Here is an 18043-nt window from a genome sequence, read left to right on the forward strand (position 1 = left end):
GATCCAGAGAAGAAGATCTTCATATGATGAAGTCATCATATCACAGAAACGACTATGAAGACACCAAAGACACCAAAGGGGAAACAATAGTACGGCACCGAGAACAGAGGAGAAGTCAACCAGACGATGGCTCCACAAAACTAGAGAATGTTATCAAGGACAATAAACTACAAAATGCCACCTCAGAATATTTCGCCACAACACCTGCTTCCACAAAATATACCACACAATGGCAACACGAGTCAGAAAGTACTCCACAACAATTTCCCAACTTTATAAAAGATTTCATTATTCAGAAACTGTTGTGCTATCACAGTTTTCAGTCACACTATCATTAACAGTTGATAATTAAGTACTGGAGCTCAAAAGTGACAACAGGACTGTGAAACTGAGGTGACATATGCCACTGACAAAAGCAGAAGGAAAAAATTACAGATCAAGCACTCGCTATTTATCCCAAATTGGAAAATCACAAACCATAAGTAGGTGATGCATAACAGTACATCTTTAATTTTTCATGGGAAGCTCATGTTTCTTTATTTCACCACAGGCATATTTGAAAAAAAAAAAAAAAAAAACAAAACAAACAAACAAAAAAAAAAAACTCCCTCAAAATAACCACACAAATATAGTTATTTTATGGAACCGTCCCTCTAAAATGTATCTACAGTCCCAACTTAATCTTTGATTCATGCTGCATCACATCTGATTGTGGAACTGCCCTACTTTTATGGTGGTTTGATTGACTGTACATCTGGTAATTTATGCATAAAAACATGCAGTACTGTAACTTCTTCATTTTTTATTCTATAAAAGACAGAAGCATCCCACTTTTTATGATAATTATCAGTTTCTGTAAAATAGGCGTGCATTCAGTTAAATGTCAAAGTGCATTCTTTAATTAAAAACCACAGCTTGAAGTTTTAACTCACATTGTTCTGGCAACAACAATAACAGATCCCTTTGAAATGATATTCCCCAGGATAAGGAAGAATGCGAAAACAATCTTCCATTTTATCTCACAGATAATTTACACTGTAGAATTTACTGAAGATGTTTATTGAAAGTGTTTCAGTATCAGTGACAGAGAAAAAGTACTTCCCTTAATATTCCTCTCTGATAACTCTGATCTCTCAAGTATCATCTGGATCTGTGATCCCCAGCCAGTAGATTCCTTGAAAGTTACCAAGGGAATCAGCAATCTGGATTGCTTTTGTGCAGCAGGGAGTGTGAGAAACGTGAGAATGATTTCAAAGAGTCCAGGATGAATCACGCTCCCTCTACAGCTGCCATTTATTAGCACATTTTCCACCATTTTTTACAGCTACTTAACAGACTCAGTTTCATAGAGTTTGCTTTAGGCTGGCATTTTGAGGGTTTTATTTAGTAAAAAGCTTCATTAGGAGCTCTGAAAAATGAGCTTAATGGCAACTCATGTTTGTCATAATCAGTTATCCTGACAGGGCATCTTAATAAAATCTAAACGCATCGGACATATCATTTATCAGCTGCTGCTTTTGTAATAAAGATGAAGATTAATTTGTAAAGCATGATATACTTTTACTGCTAGTTTGATATAAAAAATTTGTTTCAAAAAGTTAGCTTGATTGCTTAGATCAGTTGCAGAGATTATGTTAATTCATTCAGCCAAGAATTGGCAACAGAGAAAAACATAGTATCAAAAGTCAAACTCACATATTAACTTTCCTACTCTGATATAATCAAGAAATGAATTGCTGTATTAATTTGCTCATTTTCACACTTCAGAGTTTTTAAAGAATGCAGCATCTCCTGTTTGACAGGTGCTCTTTCAAAAGTGTCTCAGTTGTGCTTGTTACACTGCAGTTTTTTTTTACCATTTCTTGGCTGTCATAGTGATGAAATAGAAACCCATAACAAATTGACAGCCCATATTGCTCAAGGACAAACATATCTGAAGATGACTTGATGCAACCAACAGTGCTAAAAGAAGGCGGAAGGTAATCCTTAAAGGTATACACAGGGTTTTGCAGATTTTGGGGGCCAATCAGTTCGGCCTGTTTGTTCGTAGACCTTGCACAATGGAGGCTTCATTTTGAAGAATGACAGGTGAGAGATTTTTATTCTGTTTTAAGGGGGTTAACACGGAGCAAGGTGAATTATGTGTTGGTGTGTTTGCCCCATGCAGCAAGTCCCCAGTTTGGCTGCAGGCTGACTGGAATTTTATTGGTGTGTTATTCAGAGTAGCCCCATTTCCCCATTCTGAGTCTCGCTGCACTGCCGGTGCTAAATAAGGTGGCCATGAGGTAGAAAAGCACAACTTTCCCTGAACACAACAGAAAAACACAACCAGATTTTACAAAGCAACATTCTGTTTGTTGTTTTCTGTCTGTTGTCATGTTTTCTGAAATGTTGCCATGTTTATGTTGTAGTGCCTTCAGTGTTCCAGAGGAACAGTGTGGCTGCACATTGATGTGATGGTTAGCATCGCACCTAAAAAGCGAGAAGATAGCTGGTTCGAGCCTCGGCTTGGGAAGGTTCGAACAGTTTGGAGTTTGCATGTGTGTGGGGGTTTCTCTGCAGGTACTCTGGCTTCCTCCCACCAGAGACATGATGTTAGATCAGCTGGTTCATTTTAAATACTGCCTAGGAGTGAGTGTAAGCATGAATTGTTGTTTGTATCTCTGGACTTGTCAAGGGTGTACTCTGCTATTAGCTGAGATGGGCACCAGCCCCCCGTAACCCTAAATTGGACTAGTGGTATAGAAATCGAATGAGTGCCTCCAATATAATTGAATAGCCTAATACATGTTTAAAAAGCCCCCCCAAAGTTGTGATTTACATAACTATTCTTTCCCTGAATTAAAAACTGGTGTGTTCTCTATCTTAAAAAAAAACAAAATCAATACCCCAGCATGTGCTGCTGTAATTTGTCTTGGAGTTTTTGTGAGGGCTCTCTTAAAAAAACAAGAAAATATATGGAGACATCATACATCATCATCGATTCCCAAAGTGCTGTGTCACTGGTGCCTCAGTGACCTTGTCTTTCACATCCTCCTCCTCTGCTCTGTCAACAATATATGACAGATGAAATGGTGCTCTGCTTGAATCCCATTTCATACAGGGAATGATTTGAGAAAAGTACAATTAGGAAATCAGGAAAGGCTTTCTGCACTCTTGTAGTTCACACCATAGTGTGGTAAGTTTATAAAGTTTTTGAAAGATTTCTTGCACAGATAAAATTTCTTCTAATGCAGGGATTAAAATGATGCTCTGCATGACTTTTTCTTCCCCTTATGTCAGTTCAGCATGGATTAGACTTACAGTTCAAATCAATTTCCCCTTTTTATAGGAAAAGCTCATCCTCATGTGGTTAAACCTGAACTACTGATCGAAGATAGAAGGAGTTGTCTCTGAATATCTATGTTATTGTTTTCCTGGTTACCTGAAGTTGCTGCTGCTTTCTGAATAAGAGTGGACTTTGAATGCCATGACAATTATTGTGAGGGACATGCACACACCACAAGGGACAAACTGCTGTATTTTCTATTAATAAAGTTGCATCTTGGAATAGATAACCTTTTGAACATTCCACTCTGGGAATCTGTGGAATTAATAATACAACATATAATCTGGTGAGTGAGTGAAAGCCTACTTTCATACACACCACACACCAGAGGCTGATAAATAAAAAACTGTGCAACAGATGCGGCACCAAAACATATTAATTCTCCATGATTTAAAAATGCATTCGACTGAATTTCAACTTGAGAAACATTTGTTTTACCTCCTAAACAGACCATTCAAGCCATCACACTCACTACTTGAAGCAATATCTTCCAAAGTTTTCACTGTGACACAGTGGCATCTTGTTAGGCCCCGGGAGCAACACATATCTCCTGTTGTGTTTTCTCTGATCTGGCATCATCTCTTGGGTCTTATATCGAGAGCCCTAGATTTATGGATCAATAGCCATAAACAAAACATAGATTGTGCTGGACGCTAGGGCACAAAAAACAGATAGTTTTTTTTTCTCTCTCCCTCATAATGCAGTTGGTCAGAAGGACCTCAGCTGAAAAAAAAAGTATTGGCCCTGCAAAACTGTGCCACAGAAGAAATGACAATTACCACAATATGGCTTCTGAGTGAAAGTGTATTTAGAAAGGTGTGTCTTAGATTACAATATAAATGGATGAAAGGAGAATCATGCGTAATCCAATTGGATTGGCATGGTATTGAGCATAATACCAGTCAATCCCATTTTCAATGCTTGACTACATGATGGAGTAAGAAAGCTCCTAAGGGATTATTTCTGTGTAACTATGCACACATGTATGTGTATACATATGTTTACGAGTGAGTGGGTGATTGTGATCCTCCCTCATTAGCGTGCACTCACACATCTAGCAAACAGTATTTATGGTGCTGGGAAAACTTGGCTGACAGCTGTGCATATTTCACTGGGTGGAGAACCCTGCATTGCAGTGCTTGTACATGGCAGCCATGCTCTTTATGTGAGAGCAGCTCAGGGTCAGACTAGAAGAAGAGAATTAAAGCCACATCAGTAGGCCCATCACTCTCTGTTCTGTCTCCTACCTCTGTGGTGTTCCTGTGTTTTTTAACTGTGTTTCCTGAAGCAGCAACTGTGAATTGCTAAGGAGTTGTGGTTAGTATTTAAAAAAACAAACAGAAAACAAAGAAATATTGTAGAAACTCTAAATAATAAACAAAAAAAGAAGTAGTTAAGCACTGATTACAATAGCATAATCATTAAGCATTTTATTGCAGTCAATAACGTCATTATTTTTGCTCATCAGGATAAAATCAGAAGCCTTCAAGCTGAAAATCCTCATTCAAATTAGTCCTTAACGAATAATGTTCTCCCCCAGGTTTCCTGTGTTCAGCATCTGAGTTGCATAAATCAGCAATAAATGAAGTCATTTCTTCTACCATAAAAAGAGCTGCAGAGGCTGAAAAAGTATACACAGGTTTTACTAAAACAGAATTACATACATATTGTAAAAGCTAACTGATAAAGGTAGAAATGCAGGTCTGAGATCTTTACATGAGTAAAACTGATAAACTGCAGGCTCTCAAATATAATATAACTATACATGTAGAAAAAATAGCCCTTTAATTGACAATTCCACCAGATTATTTTAATGCAAAGCTGGCTGAAGCTCACATTTATAAGAATATCAAACTTTTCTCTTCCATCAGTTATAATGAATAAAAACTGTATGCTGAATATAATGACCTGACACAGCACATTCACTAACAATTATTCTCAGCTGACAACTTGAAATAGTTCTTTTGAATGATAATGACAAATTATTTGTCACTTTGAATCTGATGTCGTTAGTGTTGCCTGGTTTACTTTCATCCATGTCACTATAGTTACTGGCTCTTTTAGTCACAGAAGTCTCGCTTGTTATATCTTTCTTGTGCAGTTGGACACACCATGGCATTGCTATTTCTAGCTGTGACTGTTACATATAGGTTGAATTTTTTTTTATTTTATTTAACCTTTGTTTAATCAGGAAAGTCCCATTCAGATTAAAACCTCTTTTCCAAGGGAGTCCTGGCCAAAAGGCAGTAAAAATTCAACACACAGTTCCAACATTATAACAGACAACATTAATATAAAAGAAGTCATGAAAAACAATTACAGGTTATTGAAGCAGAATCTGACACTTTCAGTTTGGTTTTGAAGGCATTTAAGGGCAATAACTTAGTCAGTTTCCAGCCTTTTTGCATCATATTCCACGCGAAAAGAGCTGCGTGAACAAAGACTTTCTTCCCAAGCTCAATGCAGGCAAAAGGAACAGAGAGCAAAAACTGATCATTTGATCGTAAAGAATACGAATCAACACTTCTCTGTGTGATTAAAGCACAAATGTAGAGAGGCAGTAGTCCAAACATAGCCTTGTAAATAAATGTGTACCAATGACCCTGCTTCCTAGTGGCCATCTCACTCATGAGTACAAGTCACAGTAATGCATCATAACGTTACAGTTAGTAATAAATCACAGAGAAGCATGATAAATCGTGTCCACCATTTGAAGACAAGAAGACAAAGCATTCTTATAAAAGAGGTCATCATAATCTAACAGAGATAAAAAAGTTGCAGTGACAAGACACTTTTTTTACTTCAAAAGAAAAGCACAACTTATTAAGCAAGAAAAAACCCAGTTTAAGCCTAGTTTCTTTACAAGTTTTTCTATGTGTGGTTTAAACGTGGGGGAGTCATCAATCAAGGCTCCAAGGTACTTGTATTCAAGAACAACCTCTATGACATTCCCTCCAAGAGTGGATACTACTGGAATAGTTTTGGGCACCTTCTTATTAGAAAACAACATTAGCTTAGTCTTGTCAGCACTGAGGACTAATTTTAACTTAAGAAGTGAATGCTGGACAGCAACAAAAGCTTCCTGCAGGATTTCAGTGGCCTGAGTGAGAGATGTTTCATAACAGTAAATAACTGTATCATCAGCATAAAAATGCATATTAGCATCAGAGATATTTTGACCCAAGTCACTGGTGTACAAACTCGGTGTGAAGATGGCAACAGTGATTCATAATAAAAAATAATCCATAATTCCTCACTAATAAATACTAAAAGTAACAAGCTACTTTTGAAAAATGTAATGAATAGAAAACACAGATATTTGTGTTTTATTGTGTTGTAAATTGTAACAAGTAAAAGTAATACATTGTCAGAAAAGGGGGTATTCAGATAAATAGTTTTAACTTCAGGAATAGAGTGCTAACACTTTTTTCTTATTTCCAGCCTCTAAAGCAACCATCTTAGTGTGATAAGGAGGTTATTATGTAGGAAAAACTCAAGCACCAACATAAATGATTTGGTAACGATAAAGGCGCTATATCTGTTTAAGATGTTCTATAATTAAAATTATAAAAGTTTGTTTTTTTTAAACTCATCCTTTTGTAAACTAAATTATTTTGTATTTGTTTCTGTCCTCAGCTCTGGCCCCAACACTTCCTAGTCTACGCTCTGAGGTCTTCAAGCCATGCGTGGAGGACAAAGATCTAGCCTTTTGCCTGAATGAAGGAGAGTGCTCAATCATCGAAACTGTGGCTGGTGTTCACAGACACTGCAGGTGAGTGTCATGTGTTAACAAGTGTCAGACACATTATTTCTTTCTGAGCACCGTCATTTCCTCTCTAGATGAAGGTCATTTTCATTAAAAAAGGGAACTTCCCTTCAAACTGTCTTTTCTGAGTACTGTAACATAAAAAGTGGAAAATTGTTGCACAATTGCAGCTTTCATGATTACCCAGACTACTAATGGTTTAATTCTCTGGTCTATACATGGAAGGAAATGAAAGAAGTATTTCCACACAGATTCAACTAGGAGGCACATGGGGAGCAAATATGATGAAACCCCTGTCTTCACTTTGGTCTGACAAAAGCTTTAATAATGATTGCAATTTTAAGAAATAGCTCTTCGTCATGTATTAACCTTGGGATAAATGTTGTCTGATATGACCCTTTCCATCTGCGGCACATTTTAATGGAAGGTGTAAAGAAGGAGCTCTTGCAAGATCAGTCTTTGATCTTACTTAAAAGAAACTGATATATATATTTTTTTTCCCCCTGTGGTTTGAAATTTTATTTTCTCTTTTATTCCTTTTTGTTTTACCCAGAGAGTCCCTCACTCTGATTGCCCAAGAGAATCAATGAATCCAGTAAATAGGCTCATGGTCTATTTTTATGCCTCCCAAAATGTGGCATAATTTAAATGCCGTCAATTGGCTAAATTAACTTTGTGGAACAAATAAGTGCAGTCCAAGGTATATTTTGATGCCTGTGATTACTTCTCTACTTCTCTACTCTGGCATACCATCTAATTATATTACATCAGAGGAAAAGCTACATTTCTTGATAAAGCATTCAGAACAAAGTACAAACATATCTGAAAAGAAGGAAGTGGAGGAACATACAGTTAACAGACATTAGAAAGCAAATTATATTACCATATCTTAGCAGCTCTATGGCCATGGCATGTTCAGATTCATTTCAAGGAGAGGCAGGTGCTGCCAATGTTAAAGCTTTGGTATATTGTGAAACTTTTTTTTCTAACAGTTGGCTGCTTCGGCCTCCACTAGGTATGACTGAAATAATTGATACCCACAAAGTCAATGGGGAGATAGCAAATCGTTTTCAGGAAGAAGTTTTCTTAGTTTTCAGTGTAATTAGGAGTGATCGAGGTCAAATTGAGGTCTACAGAACTGCAAAAGCTTTCCAAGAGAGCTGCTTGTGGGACTTTCTGTGAGCTCTGAAGTGGTGGTACACTGCAAACAGTCATGAGAAGAGAACTTTTCCTGCAACTTCACCACAAAATTCAGTTTGAGAAGTTTTCAATTAAAATCTAAACAATCCTGATGCAATGTGAAAAAAAAAGAGTCCCGAGGACAGCTGAAGTTAACATGAAACTTTTTTGGCAGCAGTGATAAAAAGTGTATTTGGAGTAAATGGGTGCAGAATTTCATGAAAAAAATGCCTCTCCACCTGTTAAGCACAAGGAAGTCTCCATCAAACTTTGGGTTTGGGGTCCAGCCAGTGTTATACATAACTTTTAGCTCAGTAGATAAAAAATTTACCTACTAACACCACTACAGAAGCAAATATCCTGTAGTAAAAAATGCTAATTTGATTTCATAATGGTTCCTATAAGGGCATGAAGATCCAAAACGGTCCACTGAAGTAAAAAACTAAAAGTTTGATTTCATTATTGTGGTCATCAACCTGAGTAAAATCTGCCAAAATTTGTAGAAGGACCTCAGAATGTTACTGAAAAAGTCCCAGAAAAGGAATTATAGGCTGGGATATTTGCCAAAGGGAGTGTTTCTAATTTCAGGTCATGCAGGGAAATCATACTTAAAATATTAAAGCAATGTGTCAACTTTAATTTTATGCCTTTCAGAATGCAAGTCATTTTCTATTCACTTAGTGATTCGCAGTGGCAGATATTTTGATCAGGGGTGCCCAAACCTCCTGACCCCAGTCCCTTTTTTCTCTGTTTGTTTATTGCTGTTTTAGCTCTTGGATATTTAATTTCAATATTTAATGGTGCTCCAAAATCCCCCACACATAGCAATGCTGCATTCTTATAACTCATACAACTGTGGTTATGTGTGTATTACACATAGATTGTCCCAGTACTCTCTCCCAGTTTTCATCTTCTGCCTTTTTTTCTATGTTTTGACATATCAGCTTGCTCTCACAGACCAACACACATTATCCATTTCAAATGAGAGGTGTCTCTGATATATAATTTTAAAAATGCATCACTTTAAAAATACACGAGAAAAACATAAGAAAGTTTCTCTGAGGGAAGAGGTGAATGGTGCTGAATTAAAAAACAGCTCATTAGCACACCTACCTTGAATTACAAGGATTAAAATTTCATTTAAAAATCACACAAAAACACAAACCTGTTGCATTATAAATAACTTGCAGTAAATAAGGTCTTAAAACTTTAAAACCTCAACCTCACATTTTATTATTAATTACAGTCAATTAACCATATAGTTAAAATATTCAGTTTATAAAAAAAAAAAAAAATTGCAACGTCACAGATTTGACACATAAAAAAAATCTTTTGTGTGATACAAGTCTGATTTAAAAATTCATGTTTTCAGCACATATTCACTAAATTATGACAGCTAAGGCTTGAAGCTTCATCTCACGTCATGGAGGCAGACACAGAAATTTCAAATGTATCACCTGGGTGACAGCATCAAGAAACCCTGAAGCCTCAGAGCTACCTCACTTTGGGCTATAATTAGAGACAGTTGAATGATTGAATATGGGACGCTGGAGAGACTTGAGGGCCTAACCTGGAGACACCGTCTGACAGTTTCTCTTAAGCTGAGCACATGTTGTTAGAGAGCGTGATTACAGGTTTGTAAGTGCTTCTTCTGAAGTCTTTTGCCTGTCAGTAAGTCAGAAGAATATGGTTATTTAACTCAAAAATCACTGCCATGTGGATGTATAAACTAGGAGGGACCTGGTTGTTTTCATTCCCAGTTTATTTTACCTTAAAAGACTAATGCATAAAATAACCATTTAAAATATTTCTTAGGTTTTGTTAACCTTTTAAAAACCCAGGGTCCACCGATCAGAGGACGTTGAAATAAATAGTGTTAACTGTGCCATTTTGGGGGCTTCCCATAAACTGTCTCTACTAAAACTTGTAGAGTTTGTAAATATGTTCTTTATCATTTTATCATGGGTATGCAATTTTTGGGCAGATGCATAGAAAATAGGGCACAGGGCTCAAAGAGTTAAGGCTTAAACATTTAGTATTTTTATTTTTTCTACAGATATTTTCAAAAAAAGAAGTTTTATTTGTTTCTTTTCTTCGGTGCCCCAATTCCTGCAACAAACCTAATTTGTTCCCCATTTTAGCAAATGTGCAAACAGTAATAACTGCTCACAACCTACACAGCACAGAGTAGGATGTGGAAAGTCTGTTCACGCGAGCTTGTTTGCTGAAAATGACTGTCCTTGTTTTTTTCTCCTTTTGACTCAAACATATGAGCAGACGGCAAAAAGCCGCAAATATTTGTAGAATTAATGTTGTGCTCTTACGATATTCATGCACTGTGCACAGTATTGTCAGAAATATTAAGCTTCACCGTAAATCCGGATGTTGAAGAAAATGAAACATAAGGCATGTTTAGGAGTGCGAAGAATACAATCATCCCTTCTAGCAAGACCAGATCAGGGCTGCGATTTGAAAACTGCTGACCTCCTTAGTCATTTTCTAAAGTGCAAATAAATAAATAAATAAATGTGGCCAAGTGGAGCCTTGTTTTATGTAATCTTTTTCTCCAGGCCACTTCACCCTAAAAGGTTAGATAGTTTCTAACATTTTCCAGCATAAGACAAATAATCTGTCAGAATAATCTGGAAACACCTAAATCTTTGGATGAGAGCACAGTTTTGAATTTGGGAATTGTTTTATGGCTTTCCTCATCCTACACCTCCTATTCTCAACTCCTCCTGCCCAGTTCTCATGTTTGCTAATGCTAATAAGGCTCCCAAAATAAACATGCAAATGTAAGTTTAAGACCTACTTTTTCCGTCAGTGCTGTGGCATTTAGAGCATAGAGCTCATCAATGACAGCCCAGTCACATACAGAGCTGTCACTGCATAAATAACTGTGATATTTATGGCACACTTTTAATTAATGTTAAATCATGCCATTATTTCAATTTGTCAAAAAGGCTGACTATCTTTGGTTAGTAACAAAAAGTTACAAGCAGATAGCACACAATATTTTCTGTTTAGGTCTGAGGGTTTTAAAGTTATTTCTTTTTGTAAGAGGACTAAAATAACTACCAGTTCTACTGCATTATGTATAAGATCTACTGCATATGAAAATATGACAATAAATATAATTTAGTGAAGTGTATAAAATCTTAATATAACCCTGAAATTTAGGCAGGAAAAACATTGGAATACATGGCAGCTACTGTCATGCTTCTACTAAAATACATTTTCTATATTAGTGTAAGTGTAACTATGAAACAAATATTTCATATTCCTAAAGGCTGATGTGAGCACACATTGCAAATAATTAAAAGAGTTTAATGGGGATATTGTACAGCACAGATGCAGATTTGTGTCAAACCTGCCCTCGGGAGGAGGAAAAACATGATTTTTATGACGTAATCTTTCTTTGGGCCTGATATGTCATGTTCATCAAGTACAAAAATGTAGAAAGCATATAGTCTTTAAAATGGTTAAAAAATAAATAGATAGAATAACGCCAGAGGAACACATTTTCTAGAGGTGTGGTTGAGCTGGCCGTCAAACCCAGTCATTTCCTATTCCTATTTCCTCATTCCCATATTCAGCAACCCTGCACTCACAGTCTAGAATAAAACTCCCTCTAAAGTAACTTTGGCTAAAGTTTTTCTTTTCCCCTTCTTGACATATAGAGCAGTATGAGCCTTTATCCTACGCATTATTCAGAACTGTGGCCATAACAAGGCTTCTTTGAAAGAAAGGCTTGTTAGCCACAGCTAGCTGGTCAAGATAACTATGGCACATGAACAGGAGGCCCCAAGGATAAAGGTATTACCAAATTAAATCCAACCAATTCTTTACTGTATGGAGATATGTAATGATGTTCTTACCGTATTTATTTTTCTCTCTAATTAGTTGTGTTTTGGTAGATAATGCAGCCATGTGCACGTTTATGTGAGTCCTATACTGTATGGAACAGGGAGCTTCAACAAAATATGTTCCTCAACTAAAAAGTTTCATGAAGAGAGGAATGGAGCAATGTCAGGTTTTCTCTGGTTTTCATATAACAGTGAGTTCTGCAGGTTGTTTAAAAGGCTCCAACTTAGGTTTCACTTTTGAATTTGGCTTTGTTTGCTGTGGATTGACATTGTGTTCCTCTGGTAAAACATCTTGTGCTTGTCTAAGTTAATATGGTGAGCCTTTAAACTAGCAATGGAAGAGATGATACATGTTCCCATGATCCTGTGAGAACTGCTGGGAACTTAAGTGTCATATTGCAGCCTGTTCAAACAGTCAGCAGTGTTAATAATATTAAAACACCCAGAAGTGTGCTTCTGTATTTCTGAGATGATTTGAAATGTCTTCGTTAACTAGAATTGTGTGATAATTGGGATGTCAAAAAGATTTTCTTTCATCAAAATGGAAAAAACACAGAAACATATAAGAGTAAAAATGTATTCATATCTCACACAATGTCTTAACCATTTATATAACAGCTAGCAGAGACCAATTTCTCAAATAGGACTCATACAATAACAAAAAAAAACAAAAAAAAACAATAGCTCTCTGGCCAGGATCTCATCATATTTTTGGGACACAACAATGATAATAATAATCCGACATTGTTTTACTCAATACATACAATGCAACAAACCTTGTTTATTCTGCTTGCTTACCTGCATCAGCTTTATCAGACCGCTATCATTTCTGCAGCACCCTCAAATTATGTTGCATTTTTTCATTTTGCTTGACTTAAATGGAATTTTTTTAAAACAAATTAAAATGGGAAAGTAGTCTCTGTTTTTACAGAATGCTTCCTTACTCGCATGAGCATTCTGTATAAACAATCCATTTTCACAGACTGTCTTGTGTTGTGCAGATTTCAAGATTCAAGATTCAAGATTCAGGATTGTTTATTTGTCATGTGCAGTTTCGACACAGGGTCAACAATGCAATGAAGTGCTTGGGATGAGGGGAACCGTTTGACTCGCAAAAATAATCAAGTACTAACAGCATGCAATAATAGTACTTGTTAAAAGAGAAATAAATGCAAGAGAAATACGTAAACAATATAGTAAGAAGTATAATAAAATATATTTTACTACAAAGGTGCGGGTAGGATTAAAAATAAGGTGTAAGTAGAGTATTTCACGGGTTGTAATATTGCTTCAAGTGAATTTCGTATTGCACATAGTATGGCTGCACAGTAATAGGTAGCAAGTAGTTTAGTGCAGTATTATTATGAGTTCAGTAGTCTGACAGCTTGGGGGTAGTAACTGATGATGCAAAACTGCGGCAAGTTTGATCTGAAGTTAAAGCAGCCAAACAGGAGGAGAAAATACATGTATTTGACTTAACATTCTATATATTGTCCCATTTTATTATATCCAATAATCCATTACTATGAGCTTTGAATATGTTTCATTCTGAGTGATATGCAAATCCATGAAGATAATATAAAAAATGGAAAATTACAATGCCAGACGTTGTTGAGAGGAGAGAATTAAGCAAGAGGCATTTTGCATTTTAATAGATGTTATGAAAAATGACAGTTTACCTTCTTAATCTCCACCTTTGTTCCAATGTGATGGAATTATGAGTATAAATAATGCAGTTGCCTGAATTTGGTCAAATCTTAAAGAAAGACAGTCAGTCTGAGACAGCCAAACAGAAAAGATTGAATACAGATGTGTTGATCCTGTAATAATGAGCACTGACTTTTGATCAAATGAAAAATGTTAGCTGATCAAAGTATCATTAATTATAGGTTCTGTTAAAGCCAAAGCCACTGGAATTAGTTTGACAGACAGTGAACAAGCAAAATGAAGTAGTTGCTGCTATTTATAATAATAATCATAGAGTAGAAAGTCAGGCTTGCCCATGTCTTTATGTACATACGTGCCTTTGAAAACCATGTTTAATGGTTTTGCTTTTCTTCTTCTCAGCTTAGAAGATGATCTTGATATCCTTGTGTGTGTGTGTGTGTGTGTGTCTCTTAGCTAATGTGTGCGCACTCAAAGCTTGGCAAACAAAATGTGGCTCATGTCTACTATTACCATGGTAACTTCTTCCTTCATTACTGTGGAGACAGAAACTAAAAAAAAAAAGTTGACTCACTTATATTTAGATAGCTGCGGTGAGTATACTGTACGTCAAATGCTTTGTCATTTGCATTATAATTAATGTAACGATTCTGATTGTTCAAACATTAAAATAATTGCCAACTAAAGGTATGAATGACTGCTGCTGTGAATAATTTATAGCAAAATTTGCACATTTGATTGTTTTGTCCACAGCTGACATTACATCACTGATTTGCTTTATGACTTTATGGCTTCAAACGCCATCTATGCAGATGTTAATTGAACTTTTAAAACTACTATCTCTCTAGAAAAATACTTGGTGTTATAACACCATGCTTGTGCATCCCGATGACGAAGCACAAGTATCCTTACAAAAGGAGTTTAAAGAAAGCCTCTGCGGTGCTCTGGTCTTCATGAGGAAAACAGCTTTTTCCTATTGATAGTTTGCTGTAGGGTTGCGCTCAAGGATAAGCTAAGAGTGCCTGTGTGGGGTTTGTCTGTCTCTCTGAGCCTGTTTATATTTTCAGGACTCAGGAGACGTTGACAGCAGCATTAACAGAATCTGATATGACAAATTGCATCATATAAATGAAGACCATAGCCTCTTAACTTTCTCTTCCTGTTTTTCTTACTCTCATCTTCATTTTTTTCTGTGAAAAGCCAGTTCAGCGATTAAATTGTCACTTCACCGTCAGACCTTGACAGGCTGCACTAATCCACGATGCTGTCGTTCCTCTGCTGATCCATCCTGCTATAGGGAGGATGGTCTCCAGGCTTAAAGCCAATGGGCCATGTCCCCCGCTTCCCCACCCAGCTGCTGTATGAAAGCCACACAATTGTAAACGTGGGAGCAGAATTACCTGTTGGTAAATTTCCTTGACAAACCCAGCACCTGGCCTCATATCTCAGTTGGCACATTCTGTTTGTGATTCAAATAAAAGTGTACCCTCAAAGTCATAGAGTTAAATCGTCAGTCAGAAGAAGCTCGACTCAAATCTGTTTTTTAGTCAACTTTGCCACCCCCAATATGTGCAACCATATCTTATCCAAATAAAATGGTCTTAGGTAAGGCCTTGAGTAAGTAACATTTTTGCTATCTGGGCAAATTTTACACCATCCTGACTTGCCACGATCAATTTTGTTCACTGTAAAAGTTACACTTATTGTAATGGAAAGCTGCACCCAACCTGGTCTTTGAATTGAATGGACTTGGGCCACAATCTGTCCATGAAAATGCATCAGTAATAATACACAAACATTAAGGAAAAGCTAAATAAGTGAAAAAACAACCATGAACATGAGCAGCACATCTGCCATTCAGATAACCCTATTTTATGCTTTTATGACTTTCCTTAACTTCACCTCCACACACACACACACACACACACATATATATATATATATATATATATATTGCTACATAGTTTATTTGGTTAAATATTAGGTGCATTAAGATCTGACAAAGGCTACACCTACCCACTTTCCATCACTGCAATCACAACACTACTCTAAATCATCACCATGCAGAATTAAAAGAAGTTTGCCCATTTCTCAACGCTTCCTTAAAAAAAATAAAAAATTTGCTTTACCACAATAGAAGTGAAGTCTGTCATTCGGTATCTCCTAATCTATTCAAAACACCTCTGCAAGAAAGACAGAAGTTTATAGATATCTTCCTACCAATACACACCAGTGTATGCATACAAATCCGTACGCATGACAGATTATTCTACCCATGCTTCTGTCTTTCAGAATTAAATTTTTCATTAGGCAGACCCATCACCCAAACACTGCAGATGAAAGACTGGCATGTCCATATGCAACAAACAAAGGATTTTTTTCAAGCCACAGGACATAATGTGCATGGGACGGACATGTTGTCAAAAAAATTCACCATGCCTCCAGACAGTTAAAACATTCACATGGTGTTACTGCTGTTTTACATTTCCAGCTTAGTTTAAAAAATACTCAGTTTAATAGCCTTTTCTCTGCCAAGCATTACTTTTTTTTAATACAAGGGTACCGTTATGTAAATCTCTAATAATTTATAAAACAAAACATTCTTTGACTGAGATTGGATTATTATTTTCTATTTGATAAATTGTATTCCCTCATATGCATGTTACCTGTGTTATATACGACAAAACCTGAAATAAGAAATTAATAAGAAACTACAAAAATATTCAGTTGGAAATGCAAAACTATAAGCTTTAATGGAGAGCAAAAGGCTAAATTCACATAGAGAATAAAGCAGGATTGTTAGGAAGACGCCTAACACTAGTACACAAAATCTCTTCATATTGTTTAGCAAACATGTTGTAGTGTGGCTTTGACCTGAAATGAGAATGCACAGGAGCAGTCTTGATGCTTTTGTGCATTTGAATAAAATAATCAGCAGCATATTAGGTCAGATACCAGTTACTGCACTGCTTAAAGTAAAATGTGCACACCTGTCAAGGCAGATGATCAGATTATGAGAGAACCTTGTAAAATGTCTCTTTGACAGCGGGGGTCTTTTGGGGAAGATTGTCAACTTTTCTGAAAACCTGAAAAACTAACTTGGAATAACAATATTATAAGAGAACAGCCCAAAATCAAATATCAGCTCACCTATAACACCAAATACCATACAAAAGCACATGTGAGTTTTGAGGCTACCATGCTTGTTCTGGGGCCTTTTGTTTATTTTTATCTGTTCCCTCTGCAGCATATTTTAGGCTCCTTTAAAGACATTTCTTATCATTTTTATGCTCATGATATATTTCTTTTAAACCTCAGAAAGTAGATACAGATCTTGCTTGGGTGTTTGGATGCTGTCAGGAGTTGGATGAATGACAGCCTTCTTCAACTGAATAATGAAAAATTGGAGTCCTTGATTATGCCACTGACAGATTTCTCCCTTAGATAAGAGTACTGGCCCACTTGCCTCATTATTAAGCCCACAGTCAGGAACCTTGGGGTAACTCTTGATTTTTGGATGCTCACATTAAATTCCTGGTTTGTTCTTGTTTTTATCATTTAAAAAAATGTTGCCTAGCTGAGTAAACTTTTGTCATATCTGACTATTGTCACTCTGTTTTTATGTTTAAATAAAAAAATCTCTGGAATATCTTCAGTTTGTCCAGAATGCTGCTGCAAGGCCAATAACAAAATCTTCTAAGTATCCACATGTCACCCCTTTACTCCCCCCATTTACTCACTTTACAGGTTGCCTTTTCGGGCAGGGGTTGCACAAAAACAAAACCCTGTAAATACTTTAATTTAAATGAACGTATTTTGATACCTGGATATCACTTGATTTTCCCTGTATACACCATTGGTGTATAGAACATTTTATTCCATTTAATTTTCTAAATTACATTTCTCGAGGAAATATCTGCACAATTGTGTTTGCAAAGCCTAGGAGACTCGCAAACAAGATAACAACCAGCATATACATCAACACAACATCTCCCTCTACTCTCCCTTTGCCACATCAAAGCACCCAAAGTAAATACACAGTATTTGATTGTAACCACTATGAAGCGACTGTATTGGATTTGAAGGTAGCAGCGGCGGCACAACCCCGGATTGTTGCCTGCAGCACTTTACTTGTTATTTTATTGTGAGCTCAGCTGGTGAAGGATAACAGCTGCTTCTCATTACTGATGTTGAAACTAAATGATTTTCAGTAGTGGACACAGTAGAGTCCATATAGAG

At 36.5% G+C, this 18043-nt stretch overlaps 1 protein-coding gene across 1 annotated transcript in view; it reads left to right on the forward strand.

Annotated features, from left to right (window-relative positions):
- Window positions 1–18043, forward strand: part of nrg3b (neuregulin 3b) — a 203231-nt gene that overhangs the window by 96597 nt on the left and 88591 nt on the right. Inside the window, exon 2 of the mRNA XM_041974342.1 lies at window positions 6965–7100. Within this exon, the coding sequence (XP_041830276.1) occupies window positions 6965–7100 (136 nt within the window). The remainder of the gene's footprint in view (window positions 1–6964; window positions 7101–18043) is intronic.

Source organism: Melanotaenia boesemani, chromosome 21 (assembly GCF_017639745.1).
Source record: "Melanotaenia boesemani isolate fMelBoe1 chromosome 21, fMelBoe1.pri, whole genome shotgun sequence".
In the NCBI taxonomy this organism is placed as follows: Eukaryota; Metazoa; Chordata; class Actinopteri; order Atheriniformes; family Melanotaeniidae; genus Melanotaenia; species Melanotaenia boesemani.